We start from the raw sequence: 24976 nt of genomic DNA on the forward strand, positions 1-24976 counted from the left end.
AAAATGACTCTAGGGGACCATCAAGAAAAGTAGTCACATTGGTCATGTGATCCGTATGTGGAGGTGGCTCCTTATTAGGATTTGATTGTAATACAATTTTTTTGACAGATTATAATTTTTTTCATGTGTGTGTTGAACATATTTACCTCCATGAAATTTCATGGAGGTTATATTTTACCCTGCGTTTGTGTGTGTGTGTGTGTGTCTGTCAACAAGATAACTCAAGAACGGCTGGGCGGATTGGTTTCATACTTGGTGTGTTGGTGGGGTGTGATGAAAGCTAGAAATGATTAGATTTTGGGCCCCCTAGCGGCTTCCCTTGGTACTGCAGCGCAACTTCCGCTTTTGCTATCTCGTGTTCTGAACAAGCTATGGTCACGATTTTGAGCTGTTAGATAGCTCTTGTGCTCAAAAATAAGTGAAAAAAGTTTGGGCCCCCTAGCGTCTAGTTTTGGGATAGCAGGGGCATTTTTGTCAAAAACTTCTGAAGACGATAACTCAAGAAGGGAACAACGGATTTTCATGATTTTTGGTATGTAGGTACCTTAGACAATGTTGTACAAAATGAAGTACTAATTATGCATAATAGGAGTACATTTGCATAATTAATGAGAATATTCTATCATAGTAGTTTTTTCTATGTTTCTCTTGTCCCAAATGTGATATGGACATTTGGGTGGTATATAGCTTTTAGTGTCATGACAATGTGGGGCAAGTTTCAGCCCCCTAACATTTAATTTAGGAACTGCAGGGGCATTTTTGTCAAGACATTACAAAGAGGATAAATGCAGAAAGGATTGACGGATTGGCATCATATTAGGCATGCGGGTACCTTAGGCAAAGATGTTCATAATGATATACACGTTATGCAAATGAGGAGTTAATTTGCATAATTAATGAGGAAATTGTATAATTCCGTTGTTTTCAATAACCGGACTTCAATAAATGTAACACATGTTAATTATCATAGGTGCAATATAAGCAGATACCAAATATGGTAATGAGGAACTTATTTGCATAATTTATGTAAAAATTGCAAAACCGCTTTATGATTAAGAATGGGAATTTTATAATTGTGACATGTGTATGTTAGTCAATGCTGAACAACGCCATGCATAAATTATGTTAATGTGTTAGTCAATTGCATGAAATTTACAAAAGCTCTAAATTTTCATGGAGGTATGAGGTCGCCGAACTCTAGTTGTCAATGTTTCCATTTATCTACATGTACCATTATTTTCAAAGCATGGACTTTTAGTATTTAAAAACCTACTGCTGTACAGTTTGTTTTACAACCTAAATTTCTCTTCCCCTGTATTTTCTGAATAACTTATGGCATGTCTGGCATTACTATCAATTAAAAAAAAAGTAAGCCAGGTTACATTGTTGTTGTACCCACTACTCTTATCACTATCATCAAACATATATTTGTACTGTCTAGATCTGGGTTGGCGGGAAGTGTGGAAACATCCACATCTTCAACCAGGGGACGTATGGAGAGGAGAAGGAACTGGTGGCACATGAGGATGCCATCCGCTCCATGTGTGCCGCCTTCGACCGGTACATCATGACTGGGTCAGGCTCCAAGGACGGGAAGATCGCCATCTGGAGAGTTTGAATTTTTGTCTTCTATCTTTTATGATATCGACTCTCAAAATGGGGACGGGTGAACTCAGCTGTGTCGTTGCAGTCACCCTACCCAAACTATGGGACACATACATCGATGTAGGTTAGACATCCAGGTAATTTAGATACACCGAAAAGTAGTTACTCAAGCAACTGGATATGGTTTTGGAAACGTCTTCATTCATAGTTAGAGAATAAAAGACCTGTTTCCTCCAGATCCCTTCAGTGTCACTGACGAAAACTGGTGGATTCCAGATGAAACATCTGACCGTTTCCAAAACCATATCCAGTTGCTTGAGTAACTACTTTTCGGTGTATGGGACTGCATGTTGGGCCCCAACATCTCCAACTGCAGGAACCTGCCTTGGCCTGGTTGCAGTATTGGCACGGAACGATAATGGTGATGATGACTCTCATGAATACTTATTCAGAATCAAAGTTGATTATTATGAAACTCAGATATTTCATTGAAAATTATGATCTTGGTATATTACTATACCTAATTGAGATGTGTTTTTGTGGTACAGTATTAGGTATACTTATTTGTTTAAGATCCTAATACTACATGTAGGCAAAATAAAAATTGAATCTTAAATGTATATGTTGCAAATTGCTAATAAAGCTCTTTTTGACTTTTTTATATTAAGTTATTGCAAGACCCAATTTAACAATGAAATTGGTGATGGGATTTGTATGACATTGTACATTGCTACAAAGAATAGTTGATCATTGCAAATTTTGTGAATCTGGCCAATATATGGTTGATTGACTTTTCAGATCAATGCACAGGATAACAGGTAACTCTTTGTTGTACATATGAAAGAATTTGTCTTTTTTATGGCTTGATGATTTCCCTTTTTCATAGCTTTGAATTCTCACTGAAATTGTCTATAATGAATTTATATTTTGCAAATGAATGTGTCTTGAATACCAGTGTGATTTTTTGCAAATGCTGTCATGATTATTATAACTCCAAATACATGTACATGTGTAAGTTGTAAAATTTTTAATTTGTTGCAGTTTTACAATTACGATCTTGTGAAATACAGTCATTATGTATGAAATTCTATCAGTCACTTAATGTTTAACTTTTTTTCTTGTAACACACCAGTCAACTGAGAGCAGGTTTCAAAATTTATTTGTCATAGCTGCCCAAAAGAGGAAACATATTTATATAGCAACTTACTGCACCTATGAAGAAATATCAGTGTAATAAACTGCACTTCTCTATGATACATTTGTATTTTTTGGTCTTTTTTTTTTAAATTTGATACGGATAGGATTGTATGAAATTTCACACATATAGTATATTAAATGGATTAAGGCTGTAGACAAAGTGAAAATCTGCAACACACCAGGGAACAATTATTATAGGAACTGGAAAAAATCCATTTTAAACTTGCAAGCACTTGGTTCAATATTGCTATACACTTTAAACTGTTATCAGCTGAAGAAAACAATATTTCACTTGTATCTAATAGTAACGCTATGTAACGTTGTGCAATACTATATGTATCAAAAAGTCGGATGCACACCTGATGTTTTACCTTGCGCCCTCCAGAATTGTTATTATTCTGATTAAGGGGTCGGCCTAGGTTTCTTTGTCTTTTAAACTCATCTTGTATGTTGATTTTAAATGTGTTGTGTTTATATGTCAATAAAGATGATGTCAACCCCCCTCTTCAAAACAGTTCAATATATGTCAACTTGAATGTTTCATCTTGTAGTACACACAACTCCATAAAGTTTAGCAAAATGCAACAAGTGCAGAAAACAAGTGCATAAAACATTTAGCCTCAAATGATATTTATATCTACAATTAGTAGATAATTTAAGCCATTCATGATGTACCACAAATAACACACAGTGACAGATATTTGCTTCGTTTTCATGTGAAGTGCTTTAAAAAAATCTAAACAAAAATGTCAATGGCATTTTAAAACAGCACCAAACTACTGCAGTCACTGATTAAAAATAAAGACTTGTGGTCAAGTAAGTATATTGAAACACAATGTCATGATCAATATATTCCTTTGCAACCACTTTATAAAGGCCTCTATTCTATACACGTACATTGTATCTGCCAATATTTACATAAAGGTGGAGATTTACAACATTACTACAAAGTAGATGTATGGAATGCATGATGGTAACACTTCAATATAGTAAACGACAAACAGGAAGGTTCTCCCATAGAGCTTCTAGTTTGAATTTCTTGCCACTATTTCGAACTTCATTTATGAAACTTTATCATTAAAAAAAAACAACTGAATTTCACTGTTTCGTCTGCAACTTTTCAGCTTGCTGGTTTCTTTTTTTAATGTTAGATGTCACACAGCACTTTATGGTACAATTATTAACATTTTCAGCCAAAAATACTTCCTATTCTGTATCAGAAAAGCTACATATTGCTAGGTATCCATCATATTTTAGCGAGAAGTTTTATTTCACTAACGTTTTTAGGGGGGGGGGGGGGTTGTGTACCTGCCAAACCAGCAGATATACAGAAAATGAGACAAAATAGAAAGCCAGACGAAAAGTGTCTAAAGACGTAAAAAAAAAAACAGCCAGGGCCAAAGCTGAGTGCTTAGAGAATAGCTCTGGATTCCTCCCTACTGTAAAATTATCATGATGTAAGAATGGCATTGGTACGTAGTTCAAACAGACAATTTTGTATTCAATTTGGTAGTTTGATCCCAACACTGCTTAGAAAAATATTTGATACCCAGAATCATCTTAATGGAGGGAGTGGGTAACACTGAATAGTGCCAGGTCAAAGGTGTCAAAAACTGGGGACAACTTGTTGAAATTGGGCAAATCTGCAAGTGCAGTCAGCCCATGTGGAGCCGGAGAGGAGCTGCAAACAATACAACATCTGCTACAAAACTGTGAACCCGTCCAACCTGCTCGGATAGTGACTTAAGAGAGGCCAATGGGGCAGCCCGCTGCTAGATTAGGAGATGGAACAACAAGATTATGGTGATGATTTTAATGCCATACATTTCTCTGTCATCTCTCACCTTGAGATGATAGAGAAGATATTAGGTCATCAGGCACCAGAATATGTATCCCAGAAGCCAAGGGGATAGGGCACGATGGATAGCTATGCTAAAATCTTTTTAATACAAAAACAGTTCCACAAAGCTACGGCTTCCAGCCCTGCCTGACTCCTGTGGCACTTGTTCTCCCGCTGGCCGCACTCCCCGGCCGGCTCCCCCCTCCCCGGGACCAACTGCTGTACCGTCCCGTCCGCGTCTCCACCCCGCTCTCATAGTACATCGGTTGGTCCCCCGTCGCCGACCCTGGCCTCTCTCTCAGTGTAGATGACTGTCTGGAGTTTGGTCGCCGTGTCGATGACTGGCCTGGAGCAATCTAGTGCAAAATCAATAGTTAGTTTAGTAAACACCTCCTAAACCACAAGGTCTTGTGTTCTAAACCCAGCTTACAGTTGATAATGTTCTGAACTATACTTTTCATGCTACAGTTTCAGGTTTATGGATGTGAAGCAATGTCCAGTTTTTGTAATCTCCTAGTATCCAAGCAGATCCTACGGTAGCATAAAATAGTATCAAAAGCTCGCAAAGGAGTGAAGCCGGCCTTGGAGTGGGTTTGCTACCGTAGGATCTGCTTGGAGATTACTGTTTTTGTGGCCTCCTGTATTTTTTCAAAACATTTCATCTTAAATATGCCAATTGAACCTACCAAAATAAAAACATGGCCATTTTTTATTATCAACAAGATTCCCTCAAAACGGCATAAAGACAGGCACGTAACAAAACAAAACAAAAATTACCTTCTCGACTGTGGGGGTTCCCGGTGACCACAGCAGGGGCGTACCCCGCCTGTCTTTCTCCTCCCATGGAGCTGTGAACTCTGGCTCCGCAAGTTTGGATCCAAACAGCCCCTCATCAACAAAGGATGGGGTGTGCTTCACAAGTCTGGAATAAACAGAGAAAGAAATGCAGACAAAATTGAATCAGTAATCATATCCAATGGTTACATGAATGTTACTAATAAGGCCCAAGGAGGTAATTATTTTAACCTCATTGTAAGGACAGAGCATACACTTGATAACATTCGTGTGTTTATGAAATGTGACAACCTTTGGTACAGCAAATACATGTGTGTGTGTGTGTGTGTGTGTGTGTGTGTATTTTCCAACCTCTGGATGGATTGTGATGGTATTTGGTAAGTGGGTAGGTATTGAAAAGTAAGAGTTTAAGACAGATTTGGGACCCTTGGTGACTGTCCTTGGTACTGCAGCAGAACTTCCTTTTTTTTTAAATCTTTTGTCCTGAGACATGCTGTGGTTTTGCTTTCATGGTAAAAGGTAGGTTTTGATGCAAAGAAGACAGTGGTATAGGTTTGTGCCCCCTAGGTAGTTTTTAGCTATTGCTTGCTTCCTTACAGTAGGCTTTATAATCACATGTACGTAAACTGGGTGTGATATGAAAAATGTAAAAAAGACAAAGCAGCCAGACAGATTCTCCCTACAGCACCACCTGCTGGCAAGAGGTAGCCATTACAACCTCAAGGAAGGCAGCAGATGAAAAATTAAGTATGATGTTGTGTTGGTTGGACATGTAGAAAATTGTTAACAAAAAATAAAACCTCACCTGTATTTGTTCTTTGTCCTGGGCATGCTACTTATGCGACTCCCACTTCTCGAAGCAGTCCCGCTCAGTCTACCACTTGGCGGTCGAGAACTTCTGTCCCCTGTTTCGCTCTTGGACCCATACACAGGCGGTGACCACAACAATGGCGGCGCCTTCGACTTTGGAGTGGAGAATGAGTTCTCGTTTGATCTGCGTCTGTCGCTAGGCGACCCGAATAACATCTCGTCCACATAGGAGGAGTTTGAGGTGACCTTGTACGTTTTCTTTCCGCTGGAGCCTCGTTCCGAGACTCGGCTTTGTCCTGTTACTGTGAGGTCCTGCATGTTCTCTGTGTCATCAAGTTGTTTTCAGTCTCTCAGTCTGGGACGACACGTTCACATTAGAAGTGGAGGGACATGCATAGTTGAAACTTTAGTATGTCCATATGAAAACTCTGATTATCACTCCTGACACAGTAAATGTGATCATCCTGGTCTGAGTCCTGTAAGACAGGTGATTATGAAATATGTATACTATTAGAATTAAAACAACCGTCAAGTTGTTTTCAGTCTCGCACATTAGAAGATCATTCCTGACACAGAAAATGGGATCATCCTGCTTTATGGTCAGCCCTGTATACAGAGGATTATGAAATTACATATATTGAAATTGAAACAAGACTACTCCTTTCTTACAACGGTTTGAATGGATATGTTTTTTTACTAATCTTAGTAATAAATTACTGCTACAATTTGAATGCAGTTCTTAATATTTATTATCTGTTGGCTTGCTGATACACGTAATACGACATGAAATAGTTGTCAGCAAACAATATTGAGCATAAAAATTGTAAGGTCATTGTCATTGATGTAAAGGAGAAAATGAGAAGTGGGCCTAACACATTGCCCTGTGGAACACCGGATTTAAAAACTAACGTTACCACTCTTAACTACCCTTCTGAAAACAGCCTTAGGGACAACCTTGAACCTTGAACGTGGACATCATCAGGGATGCCATCACGGGTTACAAATAATCTTCCATCGTTGTTACTTCTGTTGTTTCAAGCACGAATTTAAGACAACACCAATGCCTGACTTTCCTTACCACAATACCAGTCTCCGCAAACTCAAAATTCACAGGTTACGTTACATGTACCTAATGATATAATCACTAGTACAAAATGTAGTACTCTTGCGGAGTATGATATTTTTCAAAGCGTAATAGAATATCCGTTCATGTCTTTGAGAAAAAATGGCTTTGAGAAAAAATTGCAGGTTTAAGACTGGAATATAATGACCCTTAATAACCCCTGATTACTACCTTAAGTAAACTTGACCATGAATAATTGATCTGTTGCAGATGTACTCAATAGCCGTGGCCTTGAGGAGCATAGTTGATTAATGTACTGGGATACAATACTAAACATGCAATGACAGCCAGGTAAAAACGGTTATTGTAAAACTAGTATAGCTGAATCTTTAGTCTTTTAAGTTTTAGATTTTTTTTTCAAATTTACCTTGATTATTAAGTTGATACCTCGATTTCTAAGATTAAATTAGTGTAGGATGCCCATGATCTAGCCGCATGCTTTATAAAGATTATAGTATAGCTACCTTTAAATCAGATAAAAATGCCATAGATACAAACATTTCCAGAAAGCTCCATTTTACCAAGAAAGCTTTTTCCCAAAATCCAAACAAGTAGAACAAGTTGACAACAACAACACGTCAACTTTTCCGCAAATTCGTGTTCGTTTTGAACGTAAAACGCTTCAATTTATAAATATAACTTTTCTAGGCACCATCATAGTACAGCCAAAAGTGGTAATGTGGTATAAATGTAAAGAATTGCATTAAAACTCCGAGAAATACAAGAAAACTCACCTCCTTGCTAAAACTGTAGCGTTCTTGACAACTTGTTGGTTAGGAATGAAAGGTGACGTCATAGGACGGGCTGACTTTTCTAAGGGAGGGTTAAACTAAATATTTTGTCTCTATACAAATAGTAAATCAGCAAACCACATTAAAGGTTTGATCTTATTCATAGAATATGGCTCATAAGATGTCACAAAAAAATTGATAGTTTTCTCGTTATGAATGGATAAATATATTTTCTCTAATCCCCCCTTACATTTAAGTAGCTGCGTCAGCATTCCCAGAATCCAATGCAATACCAAGATGGCTGCGCCCATGTGATCTGGAGGGCTTTGCGGAACTAAAAATTAAATTTTTAAGTATATAAGAACGGCTTATAAGAATTATAATGGGTCAGAAAAAGCAGAGAAAGCCCAGGCGGAAATTTGGGGACGATGAATCGGATGGCGAGGGAGAATTTGAGCTCGTGCCAGAGGTAAGAAGTTGTCAACACGCTTGTATCCCTCCCTCTCTCTCGTGAAAAAAAGTTGGTGTGGACTTGCACGCGTATGCACATGTACATGCTTAGTGTTAAATTTTAGAGTTAGAATGCTAAAATCCCAAAGATATGTATAGAAACGGATAGGTTAAAATTATGGTAAGAGTTGAGTTAGAATTGTTATTTGTATGGTATGATCAGAGATAACAGAAAATTATGAACGATGAGTAAGAAAACTAAGATTAAGGATAAGGAACATGGGCACCTGAAGGAAAATAAGCTATTTCGCAAATTCTAGTATGCATGTGCGGGTTACAGGAATTGTGGGTAATATGTCAAAGGTGAAGGCCCCTGAGAATGAGATTTAAACGACTTCGATTTCGGAAGTTAAGCAACGCGACGGTTCGGTCAGTTCTTGGATGGAAGAACCCCAACCAAGGATGACCGGATTGCTGTAGCCTCACAAAGCTTTCCACGAAATCGTCTTCCGGGAGCCCGGGACGTAAAACGGGGGTCCCGTGCTCGAGGAGGTGCCTCGACCACATTAAACAGCCTCATTACTCATAATTTGGGTACCTACTGGCTGGAAAAATACACCTGGTGATTATTATTATCAAACAGTCTGGTCTCAACCATTCACCTTTGACAAACCTACAATTCCTGTCGCCCACAGCACCGCACATAGATATTGAAATCTGTACAAGGAGTTATACCTAATATAAGCAAGCGTATACTTACAATTTCTCCCTCGTGTTGTCCAGACGAACCCCTCTGCCATGAAGTACAGTTTCCCCAGTACTGACACCACCTCTGATGTGGAACCAGACATGAGACAGCTGGTCACAGCACAGAACAAGAAGAAGAAAAAGTCAGGGGGCTTCCAGTCTATGGGTGAGACTCTGTTTATACTATCATACATAGACGAATGCTATTTAAGTGGGCTTTTAGCATCACATTTCTTTTCTTTCCTCCTAATCATACTTCTTGCTACATTTTTTTTCTGATGGCTGCCACCCTTACAGCATTGTCTTAATGTACATTGTAAGTTAGTCAATGGGTGAGACACTGTTTATACTATAATGATAGTTGAATGCTATTTAAGTGGGTGTTCACTTTAAGCATCACATTTCTTTTCTTTCTTCCTAATAATACTTGATTTTCTGAGTGTTACTTTTTTTATGATGGATGCCACTCTTACAACATTGTCACAATATACATTGTAAGTTGTTGCTCTCGTCTTGTTTATTTTTTATTAGATTTCGTCTCAAGGTGCTGAAAAAGTAGCGCTATTTTCAGCTATTAAAATGATCAAGTATGTGTAATACATGTACAATAAAGTCATGTATAATGTGTAATATTGCAAGTTCTACATTAACATATACACACAATTCTTTTTCCAGGTTTGTCTCATGGCATTTTCAAGGGAGTCATGAAGAAAGGATATAAAGTCCCAACTCCTATTCAAAGAAAGGTAATAAAGATAATAATTGCAATAAGTTCTTTGATTTGAATCCGAAACTAGAATATATATTTGTTGGCATACTATTACATGTCAAACACCAAAATTTGAGATGTTGAATCTCTCATCATCCACAGTGCATCCCTACTAGTACTAGTAAAATGTAGATAGCAAGGGGGAATGGAAACTTAGCCACAATTGGGATTGTATTTTCATGGCAAAAGCGCCCTCTACATTGGCTTCATATAGTACGAGAAATAGAACACCAGGTAGAAGCTCGGAGGAAGATGTCTGCGAGACATCAAAACGCAAGTTAAGTGAGTACCTACAGGTTGTGTAAAAGAAATCCCAATATCCTATACATGTAGTACCAAAAAGATGTTGAAAACTCGTATCACCCACAGTGCATCCCTATCATCATGGATGGTAAGGATGTTGTTGCCATGGCGAGGACAGGTAGCGGGAAGACCGCAGCGTTCCTGATCCCCATGTTTGAGAAACTCCGCGCCCACAGCACGTCCGGCGCCCGAGCCCTGATCCTGGCCCCCACCAGGGAACTAGCGCTGCAGACCATGAAGTTTACTAAGGAGGTAAGAAAATAAACTAGTTCGCTGTTTGAACTGCAAATGTGCATCCCAAGATTAACATTATTGACCAAGAACCACGCAAAGCCCATAGGGAGATTAAAGAAGCAGTCTACATCCGGTTGGAAGGTACGAAGCTGAACCGTAAGTAACGATGGCTGGGAGCTGCCCAAGTCAATGATGAAGGGTCTTCAACTTTGACATATCATCCACAATGCATTACACTCCAAATGTGCAGTTCATACTTATTCCGATAAGCTTATTCTTTTTTAACTGCACAATGTATTATCTATTATATAGGTAAGAAGCAGTGCTTATTTTTCATGTCTTTCCAAGGAGGTTAAATAAATCATGATTTTTTTAACGTCCTTGGTCTTTCATATACCATTTAGCAGACTTAATCAAATCTTACTAGTATTGCATCTGCTTTCCAACAATCCATCTTCATAATTCTGACTGTATGTGTTTTATTCCTTTTCAGCTTGGCAGATTTACTGGTTTAAGGGCAGCTCTTATTCTTGGTGGAGACAGGTTAGTTAGACATCTGTACTGACTTTTCTGTTCTTCTATCATTTTACCAGTATATGACTTGTGAATGATACATGTAGAATGATAGAATCAAAATCAGCTGTCCAATTAATGACAGAGGGGCGGCATTTTTATGTTTTCATTTGCCGGACATGATAGGGCTGTAGGATTGGTCTATCAGAGGTTTTTTTTACTCCATATGTAACTGTTGAATGTAAGAAGATGCCAAAGGAAACAATGCATAGATACAAATTAATTTTTTTGGGCCTCCTTTACAGCATGGAAGATCAGTTTGCAGCCCTACATGAGAATCCAGACATGTAAGTATTGCAGCTGTATTTTCCTTGTTATTGTATGTACTCTTGTAAGCTTTGAATGTAAAAAACATACAATAGACATGTATGTTTCGCCAAATACATTTGTATTAAGTCCTAGGCCTCTATCTTCTGCAATTACAGCATTAAGTTGTAATGAGTACATATACATGTACTTCATTTTTTACATGCAAGGACCTGCGCAATTCCTTTACGTTTAAGATATACATTTGTACCATGTCTCAGAGGATTGAATGGTTAACCATGTGTTTTGTTCCCAGAATCATCGGCACCCCCGGCCGCCTGCTGCATGTGCTGGTGGAGATGGAGCAGAAACTGATGACAGTGGAGTATGTCGTGTTTGATGAGGCAGACAGGTTGTTTGAGATGGGTTTTGCGGACCAGCTCCAGGAGATCATCGGTCGTCTTCCCGAGGCACGACAGACGCTGCTGTTCTCCGCCACGCTGCCCAAGCTGCTCGTACAGTTTGCACAAGCAGGTTTGTTTGTGTGTTTGTTTCAGATTAGTTTATGCTCAACAGCTTGATCTGACTTCAGTATATATCGAAAACTTTTCATCAAAATGGACAACTGAATTTCTTCTTCCAAAGTATTTATCTTTCCATCTGAGTTTCATTTGAAACCAACTGTGGTTTGACCCTAAGAGCAAGAAGTAATGGGACAAAGATCACAAAGTATATTTATATTAATCATATAAACAATGCTTTATGTTGGTTACTTATGGATTAAGCATTAGTAATTGACACATAATGTACTAAACTAAAAAGTAAGATATTGCAAATTCAGAGCAACCTTAGCAAGGCAATGTAAAGCAGAATATAAGATATTTTTATTGACACAACAACTTTTGTAAGGTCCTTTACATATATGCAATATTATGCATACAAACAAGATGCAAACAGAGTAAAAACAGATAAATAAATATATCAACATATTGAGTTTAACATAACATTTACTCAACTGGTTCTTAAGTCTAAATATCCTTTGATGCATGAACGTAGAATGCGGTAGATTTAACTGACTGAGACATTTTTGTGTGTATATTTTGCTGTACAAATTGTGGTAACAATGAGCATAAAATAGCTGTAACTGACAGATACTTTGCTACTGTTCCTTCCATAGGTCTGAATGACCCTACACTCATCAGGTTGGACGTGGACACGAAGATCAGCGAGCAGTTGAAGATGTCGTTCCTCGCCATGCGTGATGCGGACAAGCCTGCTGTCCTGCTCCACCTGCTGAGAACAGTTGTGAAGCCAGAGGAACAGACAGTCGTGTTCCTGGCAACTAAGCACCATGTGGAGTATGTTAAAGAGGTAATGTAAGATCATGTGCAAGTTTTTTTTGTGTTATGTAGTATACAATTAGCCGGAGTACCTTCTGGATAGCAGTTCGCTCCAACTATATACACAGTCAGTCACTTCTCGGTCCAACTTTTATTATACATTATATACTGTCACTTCTCTGCTATTTTGTCTGAGAACCTTAACGTCTCTAATGTCTGGAATTGTCCAAATTGGTGCTGATTTGTCGCTACACATCAGTGAATAAAGGAATGGGTCCAACACCCGAAACGCCATCCGTCTGCTTGCAGAAGGCCTGTTGTCATTCATTCATTCATTCACTTGTATCTAAAAGTACCATTGCTTCCAAATGCTTACAAATCAGAATATCCATTGCCCAGTTTTATCACTGTACTAGTCTTATAATAACGCTAGTTCACCTTTATCTGCGTATTTTTGGACTGGTCTAAAGAGAAAAACAGGTTTTGTACCGGTACATCGCACTGGTACCCACCCTTAATACATAGACTGTCATTTGTTGACAAATGTCTTCTCTCTCTATTTGTAGTTGTTGACAGAAGCAGGCCTGTCCTGTAGTGCAGTGTACAGCTCACTAGACCAGACAGCCAGGAAGATCAACATTGCCAAGTTCACCCACAAGAAGACTAAGGTCATGCTGGTGACAGACATCGCTGCCCGCGGGATAGACATCCCCATGTTGGATAACGTCATAAACTACAACTTCCCATGCAAGCCAAAGCTCTTTGTCCATAGAGTTGGTAAGACTTTTTCCCTATGTTTTTACGGAAAGGAAAGAAAGGAAAGTGATCTTGATCCAGTTTTAGAAGAGCTAGTCTTCCACTGGTCGTGACAGAGAGGACAGACACTATGTACAGTATTTACAGGTTCATTGTACCGGGGAAATTCCCCTAGCTCTTTTCGACAAGCACAATGAACAGTGGACAACAGCTTAACGTCCTGTCCTAAGGACTGCAACCTTTTCTGGTAGCGTGCATGCCTGGTGAGCGACACAGTCAGAATCAAACTCACAGCCTCTATTTCCAGAGGCAGGGCCACTAACCACTGCTACCTATTACATGTAGGTAGAAAGGTAAAGGTAAGTGCCATAGCTTAAATCTGTAGAAGCAGTAGGTTGTTATTCACTGTGTCTAGGGCACAGTATTGGGAGGCAGAGCTCAACCCTTTCCTTACACCACCTTTTTACCTCCCCAACTGAAGTCAGGTACCCATTTTTACACCTGTGTGAAGTGAGGAAAGCCGTGAAAAATGCCTTTCCCAAGGATACTCAATCAGTAGCTTGACACTACTTGAAATCAGGACCTCATTGTTCTGGGCAAAATACCTCGCTTTTGTGCAACTCTTATACATGACAAACAGCAAGAAGAAACCTGTCATTATGTTTTGTTGAAAATCAGACTACTTTTTCCCATTTACTTTGCTGCCATGGTTTTTGTAGTAGCATGGACAGTTATACGGATGGGATACAGTAACTTTGGTGTTCTTTCTATTGGGAAAGGAGTAATCATTTATCCTTCCTTGAAAGACACCATACATTTAAACATTTCTTTTGTCACAGTTGTAAATGTATAAACAATGATAATATATTGTTAAGTTACATGTACTGTTTCTTTACTGCTTTTCTTCATTCAACCAATTGCAATGGATTTATGATTATATTGTCGTATTGTGTAAGTTCATCAGGTTTTCTATTCATTGGAGAAGGGATAAAATGCTTCTTAGGCAAACTGGGAAGTTATGGCTTAAGTTAAATGTAAGAGCAAAGATGACCCAATTGGGCCGCACTGCACAGTCAGCAATAAAAAAAAAAAATTTCACTTCATATCAAGCAATGCTCTTTGAGTTTGAGATTATAATTAGAAGAACAAAAGTCAACTTGGATCATTTTGTTCTATCTTATTCACATTTGTGTTTCATGGATTCAGCAAGAAACAAGATAAGGAGATCAGCAAGTAATATAACACTATGTAAAGTATATGAAACCAAACTGGGATGTATTCCACCACCCCCTCCAGGTCGAGTGGCGCGAGCCGGCAGGTCAGGTACAGCGTACTCCCTGGTGGCCCCAGATGAGACCCCCCTCATGTTAGACCTGCACCTGTTCCTGGGGAGGGCAGTCAAGGTCGCCGGCAAGGACAAGTCTTCAGAAGGTATGATATATGTTATTTATGTCATACCTGGGCCGCGATAACGTTCGATATGCGTGTTCCGGACCAGGTGGTAATTTTCCGTATCATAATGGTTTATTTCTTATCCAACTGCACGATACAGGTAGCAGGGTCAGTAAGACCCTGAATTGTGCTGCCGTGTTACATTTAAAAAAGATACGGGAACAATTTTTTAAAAATACTATATACACAGTTAAGAATTACATTGCTGAACCGAATTACCTTTAACATTATATATAAAAACAGTTTAACACTTATCTAACACGGATATTGCACATGATTTCATAAAAACAAAGTACGCCGGTAAGTGGTCTTTAGGTAGCTGTGTCATGACGTCATTAGAGGACATTTTCGTTTAATAGTCTTACAATGTACGGGATGGTGCTTTTTTTGAATCTTTCAGTTCTGGTTTTTATCACATCAAGTTCGTTGGATTGTCTAGTGCGTCGGGTGCTGATCTGCCCTCGGAGAGGGGGGAGTAGGCTTCTGAAGGACGTGCAACTCAGCAGCTTCCTCCCGAAGCGGAGACACAAGTGTTCGCGTCGACTCCCCAGTGTCGGGAGACCTAGCTGTTCGCAGGCTTCAGCGTAGTTGGTGTACCCCTTCCCCATGATGATTCTGCAGGCCCTCTTTTGTATGGTTTCGAGCTGCCATGACTGTTTGTTTGTTAGTCCAGGACTCCAAACCGGGGCTGCATATTCCAGTACTGGCCTCACATACGAAGTATACACCGTAACCAGGTCTGCGGTAGGCAGGTTGAACTTTCTCAAGCGCCTTAGTATGTAGAGACGCTGGCTGCCTTGTTTGGAGCTGGTATCACACAGGCTTCAAACATGTGAACAAAGAAATATAGAATAGTCTAAGACCCTCTGAAACGCTATTTCGGTAATTTTTGCTGGTGAACTCAGCTTGGTTCAATGGCATCTGTGCTGAATTTCTGGAGATCTTTGCAAAATTTTGTTTATTATCTTAACGATTTTTGTCCGGAATGGGCAAAATTTTTGTCCGTCCCCAGCTGTCAAAGGACAGAAGGACGGATGCTGGCTAGAACTGTGCTCCTCAAACATTTTTACACCAGGGTGGAGTGAGGAAAGTCATGTAAAGTGACAAGGGCACAAGATCAGTAGCATGACAGGAGTTGTCAGTCTTTTTGTTGGTCATTAATAGAAAGAATTTCTGTTCCAGACTGGGATGGTTTGTACGGCAAGGTCCCACAGTCCATCATAGATGATGAGGATGCCAACATCCGGGTGTACCAGGAGAACAATCTAGAGCTGGGGAAACTGAAGCATGTTTTGGTTGGGCAAAAATGTACAATAAAGGTCTTCATTCATTTATAATAGAAAGAATCTGTGTTCCAGACTGGGATGGTTTGTACGGCAAGGTCCCACAGTCCATCATAGATGATGAGGACGCCAACATCCGGGTGTACCTGTAGAAGAATCTGGAGCTGGGAAACCTGAAACATGTTTTGATTGGGCAAAAATGTACAGTAAAGGTCTTCATTCATTTTTAATAGAAAGAATCTGTGTTCCAGACTGGGATGGTTTGTACGGCAAGGTCCCACAGTCCATCATAGATGATGAGGATGCCAACATCCGGGTGTACCAGGAGAACAATCTGGAGCTGGGGAACCTGAAGCGCGTGTCGGAGCGGGGGTACAGCGCCTACCTCAAGTCACGGTCAGCTCCGTCACACGAGTCCGTCAAACGGATGAAGGGAATGGACACGGCACAGATGGGCTTTCATCCTCTACTGGGTAATATGATACAGTCCATTGATTGCACAACAGTTACTATATATACAACTTACAAGGCACAGGTTATTAACAACTACAATCTATCTATACTGTTGTGCTAAGATTTCTAGTATTCCAACATCATTACTCAATACAACACATTTCACATTGTATGACATTGTTTTTCTTTGGTATAGAACACACCAGTATTTATATTGGCCTAGCTAGTTACCGCAACACCCATGCTTTTATAATGGGATTGTGCATTTCACATTGTATGACATTGTTTTTCTTTGGTATAGCATACATCGGTATTTCTATTGGCCTAGCTAGTTACCGCAACACCCATGCTTTTGCTGTGATGCCCCTATTATTCTCATGCAATTTTGTAAGATCTTTTCGTTTCCACAGTTGCAGACTGCAGTGAAGTTGAGGATAAGCTGGCAGAGTTTGTGGATGGGGTACGGAACTACAAACCCAACAGTGTGAGTTGTCATGTTTTTATCAAAATTTCCTATGATAACATGTGGAAATGTAACACAATCATGTTTATTTTAGAAAAATCTGTACCGTGTTTCTGTGTTGAAACAGTAACTTTCATCACTTGCAGTACCTCTATTGACTGCTAGGTGATGCACTTAAATGAAACATGGTGAACATTAACTCCTCAACTTGTGTTTTACCATAGTTGTGTGCAGGCACAACATTTAAGTTTATCAGAATCTTTTTTTATGGACAAACATATTTTTCCCCAACTTAGACCATTTTTGAAGTCTCTGCGAGCAATAAGAACCCAGCATTTTCTGTGATGAAGAGTAAGAGGAGTGTTCACCAGGGGGTCATCCGGCGCCTGCAGGACCAGAAAAGCAGCAAGCAAGATATAGGGGGCGCTGCTGTACATGCAAGTAACACAGAAATGACCTCAGAACAGGATATTGAGGTAAGATGCATCTTAGTTCTTACGATGTACAATTTTTTCTTGGTGGTGTGCTCCAAGGATCAATGGAGCAGGGCTAGGCATATTCAGTTCTAACTTCCAAGTCCAGGTTTAGGTTCAGAGTCTCAGGTCCAGACCAGATCCTGTCTGGTTGATATGTTTGGCTTCATTAAACCATTATTGATACTTCATTGTTGCACTTATTTAGAATGTTACTGTACTTGGTTCTTAGAAGTTGTATAGTTCTGAAACAGGTCCAGCTAACTGTTAACCACCCCCTATATAGGTAAATACGTTACATGTTCTTTAAAGTACAATGCAGTCTTATACAGATCTGCTTTAAAAGATATTATACATAAACAACTGGAGAGACCTGCATGTTAAAACTGAATTTTTAGGTCAAAATTAGGACGTTCTTTCCCATTTACTTTGCTGCCATGCCTTTTGCAGTAGCATGGACAGTTATACGGATGGGATACAGTAACTTTGGTGTTCTTTATTTCGGAATGGGTCTAAATATTTATCCTTTCTTAAAAGTCACCATACAAGCATCTTTTGTTAATGACTTGTAATGTCATTTTTCCCCACAATTTTTACACTTGGGTGGAGTGAGGAAAGTCATGTGCTTAAGTGGTATCCTAACCTAAGTAGAACCTGATATTGTCGAGACAAAACCTGTTTTCTACCAGATATCCGACAAAGTGTTACTGACAAAAGGTAGTAGAAGCTACCTGAAATGTTTGTCATTTCCAAAATGCTTGAGCCTTGAGGTGACTGCTTTTTGGCAATACAAGCTCAATTACTAGTAGTCTTTTCTTACAATAGATACAAAAATTAATGTATTATCATTGTCAAAAAATATTGTAACATTAGTAAGCTGTCACAAGCAATAGAAGAGTAGCTCAACCGTTCATCAAGTTCATTTGAGCTGAGCTGGTTCAAGATCACTTTTGTTTATGCCCCTAAACTCTGTGGACCTGTACTTGCAGGACACCTTCTCCACTGTGGTTGCACCAGGGCACAAGAGGAAACATGCGGAAGATGACGGGAACGTGGGAAAGAAACAGAAGCAGGGCTTCAGAGACGAGGAACATTTCTTACCATACAGACCACAGGACCACCACTCTGAGAAAGGGTACATAATGATATTCCTCTTCTTCTTGTTAGAACTAATAAATTTAAAATTTCTTAAATGTATTGCCCAGTGGCAAAGTGTATAACTATAAGTAAGGGTTGAGATTTTTCTTTGTACATGTAACTAAGGTTAAGGTTAAAAGTCTTCTTTGTACATGTGATAAAATATATATGGTTAAAAGTCTTCCCACACTTTTTGGTGTATAGGGCTGTGCCCATCTCCATTTCTATAGCCCTTGGGCCACACTGTTGTGCAAGCACTACATCAATGAGCTAGCCACTAGTAGTGGTGACTTTGTTCAACTTTCATAGTTCTCCTCTTTCAAAAGTATGGCATCTAGAAATAGTCCAACACAAAAATTTGGCACATTTTGCATTGAAAATGGCATTGTGATAGCCAAGAAAGCAAAACTGTGTTTTGATAGCCAAGAAAGCATAAGTCTTTGGTCTTACTCAGCCAGGATTTCACCCCAGGATTTACCAAATGCAAACGTTTGACTGCACTGTATAGCTCACCTTTGTTCTAAGACTTGTTCTTCTCCCCAGACTCGGGTTAGAGAGCTCCTTCCAGGTCCAGGCTTCGGACGCCATGTTAGATCTGGCTGCAGATGAGGCTGAGAAAGCCAAACAGCAAAAGAACCAGCTCAAATGGTAAACTTGGTTTACACCTTATTTGTTTTCTTGTTTTTTGTTTGTTTGTTTGTTTGTTTGTTTGAAAGCAGGAAACAGAAAGCAAGTTATGGGCATACAACACATTACAGTCAAACCTGTATTAGGGACCACCTCTACAGAGGGGCCACCTGTCCATAGTGGCCACTTTTTGTCGGTCCCTTGGGTATTTTATCTACAAGTTGCCACCTCTATACAGAGGCCACCTGTCTATAGTGGCCAAATTTGTCCGGTCCCTTATGTGGCCGCTATAGACAGGTTTGACTGTAGTTCTATACATTAACTTTGATTAAGTTAATTGGCTGCATAAAGGTCCACTGTGTATAAGCCATTGCACTTAAAGTAGAACCTCAGAGCCTCCTCTACATATTGATAAACATAGCTGATTTTTCAATGTTCTGACAGTGTGGCCATCTTCAAACAATGGATTTTGGAGTAATATTTCATCTATGACTATAAATTAATTATGATATCTATACATACATGTATGTATTCGCACGTAATATAGCTATATGATGGTATATGCTGAATATTGCACTTTCCTTTTTATGTATTGTAAGCAGAAATGTGTTGCAGACACGATTACTCAAGCAACAGGATAAAATTTTGAAATGTTAACACAGCATCTGCTGAATTTTGCACTGACGAATGCTATCTGAAACTTCTGTTTCCACTTTATATCAAGTTGCTGGAGTGATTGTTATGTTGCATATTACCTATTACCTGGATGTATAAGCTCATCCTTGCACACAAATGTAGTGTGTTGCATAATCATAATGTCCTATTTTTATTGACTATCATCCGAATCATTGTTTTCAGGGATAGGAAGAAGAAGAAGTTTGTGAAGGAAGGAATTGATCTGAAAAAGAAGAAAATCAAGACAGAAAGTGGAACCTGGGTATCTGCATCATTCAAGACTGACTCGTATCCTTTGTCAATAATCATTATTTTAGGAGTTGTTTCTTAATTCAAGTTTGTAGACACTTGACATCAATGATCTTAAAGTACTGCCAAGATACTTATTGTTGTTATCATTTATATTTTCAAGCCACTGTGAATCAACTTCTGCTGAATAAATTTATTACTAGAACTTAGTAGAAGCAGGGTTGGGCAAGTCCCTTTGTCCTGGGCAAGTGTAAGTGCCAATCAGGCGAGTTAGTTTTTTTTTCCATTGACTGATTGAGTGAGATTTTGATATACTTAATACTTTTCACAATCATGGCATCAAGCATTGGTCAATACAGAAAAATACAGCCAATAACAAAATTATCATCAATGGCAGTAAAAATACATTGAAAAATGTCATCTAAATTTCGGGCAAGTGAAAAGTTGGTTTGGGTAAGTAGATTTTCTCATGTACTTGCCCGATGGGGAAAGTGAATTTTAGAAAACTTGTCCAACCCTGAGAAGGTCATTAAACTTCAAAGTAGCCATTATTTTATGGCTTGAAAATCTACCCTATCCCATTCAATGGTGCTCGGTGACTTGTGAACATGCATGTATGTTATTTATTTATTTATTTATTTCATCTTGAAACAAATGGGTAGCCCCTACAACAGTGCATAGTTGATTTCCAAGGGGGCCCATCAAACATACATGTAAACTAGAAAGGCCGACATTTGCTTAGGAGCAAATACAGCATATTGCAATCCATGTTCATCCTTGAAAAAATCCCAAAATTCAACAATTTGAAGTACTGTTTGCTCAAAGGGAAAATGAAGTACTGTGGGCACTTGTCCTACACACCTTTATGCCGAATTTTAGGTCATTTGGTTTCAATATAAGGGCATAGGAGCCAAAAATATACATTTTTTAGTTAAAAATGGCTAAAAACCCCAAAATAACTCATTTCATAAGTGCTCTATGAAGAAAGTGTTGATGGGGTCCTGTTGTCATATGTCCAATTTACCTTTGTACCAAATTTCAGGTCATTTGGTTTACATACAAGGGCATAGAAGCCAAAAATATATATTTTTAGTCAAAAATGACTGAAAACCCCAAAATAACTAATTTTTGAAGTGATCTATGAAGAAAGTGCCAATGGGGTCCTGTGAGCATATGTTCAATGCACCTCTGTACCAAATTTCAGGTCATTTGGTTTCTATACAAGGGCATAGGAGCAAAAAATATGCATTTTTAGTCCAAAATGGCCAAAAACCCTAAAATAACTAATTTTCGGAGTAAACAATGAATATAGCGTTGATGGGGTTCTGTGGTCATATGTCAAACGCACCTCTGTACCAAATTTCAGGTCATTTGGTTTTAATACAAGGGCATAGGAGCCAAAAATATACATTTTTCGTAATAAATGGCCAAAAACCCTAAAATAACTAATTTTTGAAGTGATCTATGAATAAAGTGTTGATGGTTTTCTGTGTCCATATGTCCAATGCACCTCTGTACCAAATTTCAGGTCATTAGCTTGTAATACCAGGGCACAGGGACCCAAAATATACATATTTTGTCTAAAAATGACCAAAAACCCTAAATATCATAAATTCTAAGGCCTCTATCAAAAAAGTGAAAAAAACACCTGGGGGTATTTGATATCCCTACCCCCATGCCAAATTTCAGCTCATTTGGCCGAAAAATGAAAAAGTTAAAGGGGTCTGAAGATTTGACAGGAGAAGAAACTCAGCAAAAACAATATATTGCAATCCCATACTATGTATGGATTGCAATATAATAACAGATACAGGACAAAACGTGGTAACAATCAGTCAAACTTTGAACACCCAGGGACAACATACAGAAAACATAAAACCGGTGCGTCAAAACAAAATCAAAAAACGTTCCAATTGCAAGGTCAAAATCAATATGTCAAGAGATGGGGTGGAGGTCAGAGGTCAAATCATATATCAAATCATGTTAACCCTAGTCTTGTAGTGATTCAGAGGGCACTGGTCGTATTGCTGTTGAAGATGTGTGGGTCATAAACCTTGACCTTTGACCTCTCAGATACAAGCGTTGGTTACAGCAGAGCAAAATGAGGGAGCAGGAGAGAGAAGAGGAGGAGAATGAGCAGGACCAGTCCACTGGCCAGAAAGGGGGGAAGGGGAAAAAGCAATGGAAGGGGAAAAAGAGAGGTAGGAAGCAGAACAACAATTATATAATTTTTTTTTAGATTTTCCTAGCATGACTACCATACTCCCATCCAGTCACTGGATTTTGCTACGATTTTGTTTGCAATTGATTCTGAAAAAAAAACCAAATCCTAAGTATACTTATCTCTTTTATTTATCAACATGCATTTGAAAATGTGACTATTTAATAGGTTGGGGTAGTTTTGACAAAATTGTAAACAAAGACAGCAAAGTGCTGATCAGAAATCAAGTTCTTAGTTTCCATTTTAATGTCTAGTGTCATTTTGCCTTCTAGGATATTCCAAAATTGAGTTCCCCTAAGCTTTCCTTAGTAATGAAGAAAGCAGAAAGCTTAATGATAGAAGAGACATTTATTTACTATGATAATCATTATTCACTGTCATAGAGGTGAACATGTAGGCCATTACGATTATATACCATTTTACAAAAGTGTCATTTTTCATGTTTATCAATGTATCCTTTTCTCTTACCCAGGAAAAAACAGACCAACAGGAGGGGATAAGTCTCCAGGACAGAAGTTCCCATCAAAGTTTGGTGGTAAGAGGAAGGATGGACAACAGCCAAGGAACCAGGGAGGAGCAAGAAGACCTCGCTCAGAACTCAAGTCTACAGACCAGATCCTAAAGAGTAGAATAAAGAAGGAGAGAGAGCAAGCCTTCCAGGGAGCTCGGCAAGCTATCAAGCAGAAAAGGAGAGCCATAGCAGGGGGCAAAAGACACTGATAATTATTCATTAAAAGAAATTAATGTTTCTGAAGAGTTATATGAAGAGCAATATATGAGTACTAGACGAGGGTGGCCCTATTACTCAGATGTAGTGCAGTGCTGTTCGAGGCAGGTATGATACTTGAAATTGCAGAAATGTTCGCCGGGATTTAATTTTGCAGTAGCGGGGAAAAGGACTTTTCACAGTGGTTTTAAGTTTTAGCACCATACACTGTGGTTTCTTACTGCGATGAAAAAATGTTCACATAAAGTCGCCACCACGCAAACCACAAACATTAAACCACAGCAAAAGTTTCTGCATTTACAGTAGTATGCCAGAGGAGTTATGTGTCCAGAAGACAGTTTGCAACCTTTATCTATTGGATAATATCTGCTATTTTCTAATTCTATAGCAACCTGTGGAGAATACTAAATTGACACTGCATGAATTTCTTCATAAAGATCCGTACAATTGTGGTCATTTTGACCTGTGACTCTTCATACATTCAGTGCTGTTATGTGCTAAAAAATACAAGCCTTACCTTATACCTTGTACCTATTGTATAATATAACCAGCTTTAATGATAATTTTACGACAAAGTTCCTAATTGAGTTTGTAATACTGTATATCATGTGCGTCTTATTTTTGTTTTAACAAAGCATTTCAGTTCTCATCATCTTGCAGATGGGAAAAGTCCAGATTTTCCAGTAGTTTTTTATGCCTTTCCTCTTGATGATGCTTCCACCAAGTGTAGATGCTAAGTACCACCGTACCCAGTACCACCAAACACAAGCCCACCCACTTCAGTAGTCCCGGTACCTTCGACAGGAAGAGGTAGTCCAGGAGGATAGTCATAGGTACCACCAACGTTCCCATGGCAACAGCGATAAATGCCTTTTCGACATCTAGTACACCCAAGGTGGCCAATGTGGCGAGAGACTGGGATATGCCCAACCCTGCCACGTACCCTGCTGTTTGTGCCGACATGGTCCATACAGGAGTCTCCAGTGAGTAAGTCAGTATAAACTGGGCCACTGTTCCAAACAACGATAAGTACAGCATTATTGTCAGACCAGAAAGGTATTTCAGAACAGCACGGGACAGCACCATCGAAGGTGCTCTGGTCAAAGCAGCAGCCAGAGGTAAGACAATTGATACAACGAGCTTTTGGGTCGAGTCTGTGCCCTGGTGTCCCATCCCGATACCGACTAGAACCACTCCTATCAAACTGATGAGTATCCCACAACACGGTATAAGAGTAACGGTTTCCTTTAGTATTAGAAAGCCAATACAGGTTGTGAATAATGCTACAGTACCTTGGATGATTCCAAACGCGATTCCAGGGGCGGCATAGATGAAAGACAGGTACATCAAGGTGTTGGTGACGTCATTTATAACCATCAAAAGAATCAGTGTAACATTCTGCGTCATGTTTTCACCTATCAGTTTTGGACAAAAGCATGGAGCACACACGACAACAGTAAGAAACTGTGTCACTCTTAGAAGGAATAGCAGTTGGAATCCTGGCACTCCACCAATATAACTGAGTGCCATGAATTCTGCTGACAAAGCTGACAGAATTGTTGATAGCAAATTAAGCAATGGACCTTTTGCCGCCTTCAAGTACATTTTCCTGTGGAACTCGACCTTCTATTCGTAGTTAAAGACAGTTACATTATGTGTGTCGTCTTAGGACCGGGGATCGAGTGTTGTCATTTCAG

General features: G+C 39.1%; 3 protein-coding genes and 1 non-coding gene across 6 annotated transcripts in view; 3 read left to right on the plus strand and 1 right to left on the minus strand.

Moving 5' to 3' along the window:
- LOC118404656 (DENN domain-containing protein 3-like) overlaps positions 1-2056 on the plus strand; it is a 37671-nt gene extending 35615 nt beyond the window's left edge. For all 3 annotated transcript variants that reach the window (XM_035803894.1, XM_035803895.1, XM_035803896.1), the window contains one exon: positions 1442-2056. In XM_035803894.1, the coding sequence (XP_035659787.1) occupies positions 1442-1618 (177 nt within the window). In that variant the 3' untranslated portion in view covers positions 1619-2056. The remainder of the gene's footprint in view (positions 1-1441) is intronic.
- A 692-nt stretch (positions 2057-2748) lies between these two features.
- LOC118404658 (RBPJ-interacting and tubulin-associated protein 1-like) lies at positions 2749-8179 on the minus strand. The gene is made up of 4 exons (XM_035803899.1): positions 8105-8179; positions 6243-6723; positions 5420-5564; positions 2749-4998 (listed from the first exon to the last, which is right to left on the minus strand). Exons 2-4 carry the CDS (start codon positions 6563-6565, stop codon positions 4771-4773), a joined length of 696 nt encoding a protein of 231 aa, XP_035659792.1. The 5' UTR covers positions 6566-6723; positions 8105-8179; the 3' UTR covers positions 2749-4770.
- A 177-nt stretch (positions 8180-8356) lies between these two features.
- LOC118404659 (ATP-dependent RNA helicase DDX54-like) lies at positions 8357-23950 on the plus strand. Its single transcript, XM_035803900.1, has 18 exons — positions 8357-8570; positions 9335-9464; positions 9974-10044; positions 10437-10622; positions 11098-11147; positions 11423-11464; positions 11740-11957; positions 12601-12794; positions 13330-13540; positions 14816-14939; positions 16492-16740; positions 17131-17191; positions 17467-17646; positions 18633-18778; positions 19324-19428; positions 20266-20370; positions 22405-22532; positions 23025-23950. The coding sequence occupies exons 1-18, from the start codon at positions 8484-8486 to the stop codon at positions 23270-23272; spliced, it is 2535 nt and encodes an 844-aa protein (XP_035659793.1). The 5' UTR covers positions 8357-8483; the 3' UTR covers positions 23273-23950.
- On the plus strand, positions 14205-14338 carry LOC118405190. The gene has a single exon (XR_004829858.1). It is a non-coding gene; the product is annotated as a small nucleolar RNA SNORA20 (small nucleolar RNA).
- Positions 23951-24976: the final 1026 nt, after the last annotated feature.

This window comes from Branchiostoma floridae, chromosome 17 (assembly GCF_000003815.2).
Source record: "Branchiostoma floridae strain S238N-H82 chromosome 17, Bfl_VNyyK, whole genome shotgun sequence".
Taxonomy (NCBI): domain Eukaryota; kingdom Metazoa; phylum Chordata; class Leptocardii; order Amphioxiformes; family Branchiostomatidae; genus Branchiostoma; species Branchiostoma floridae.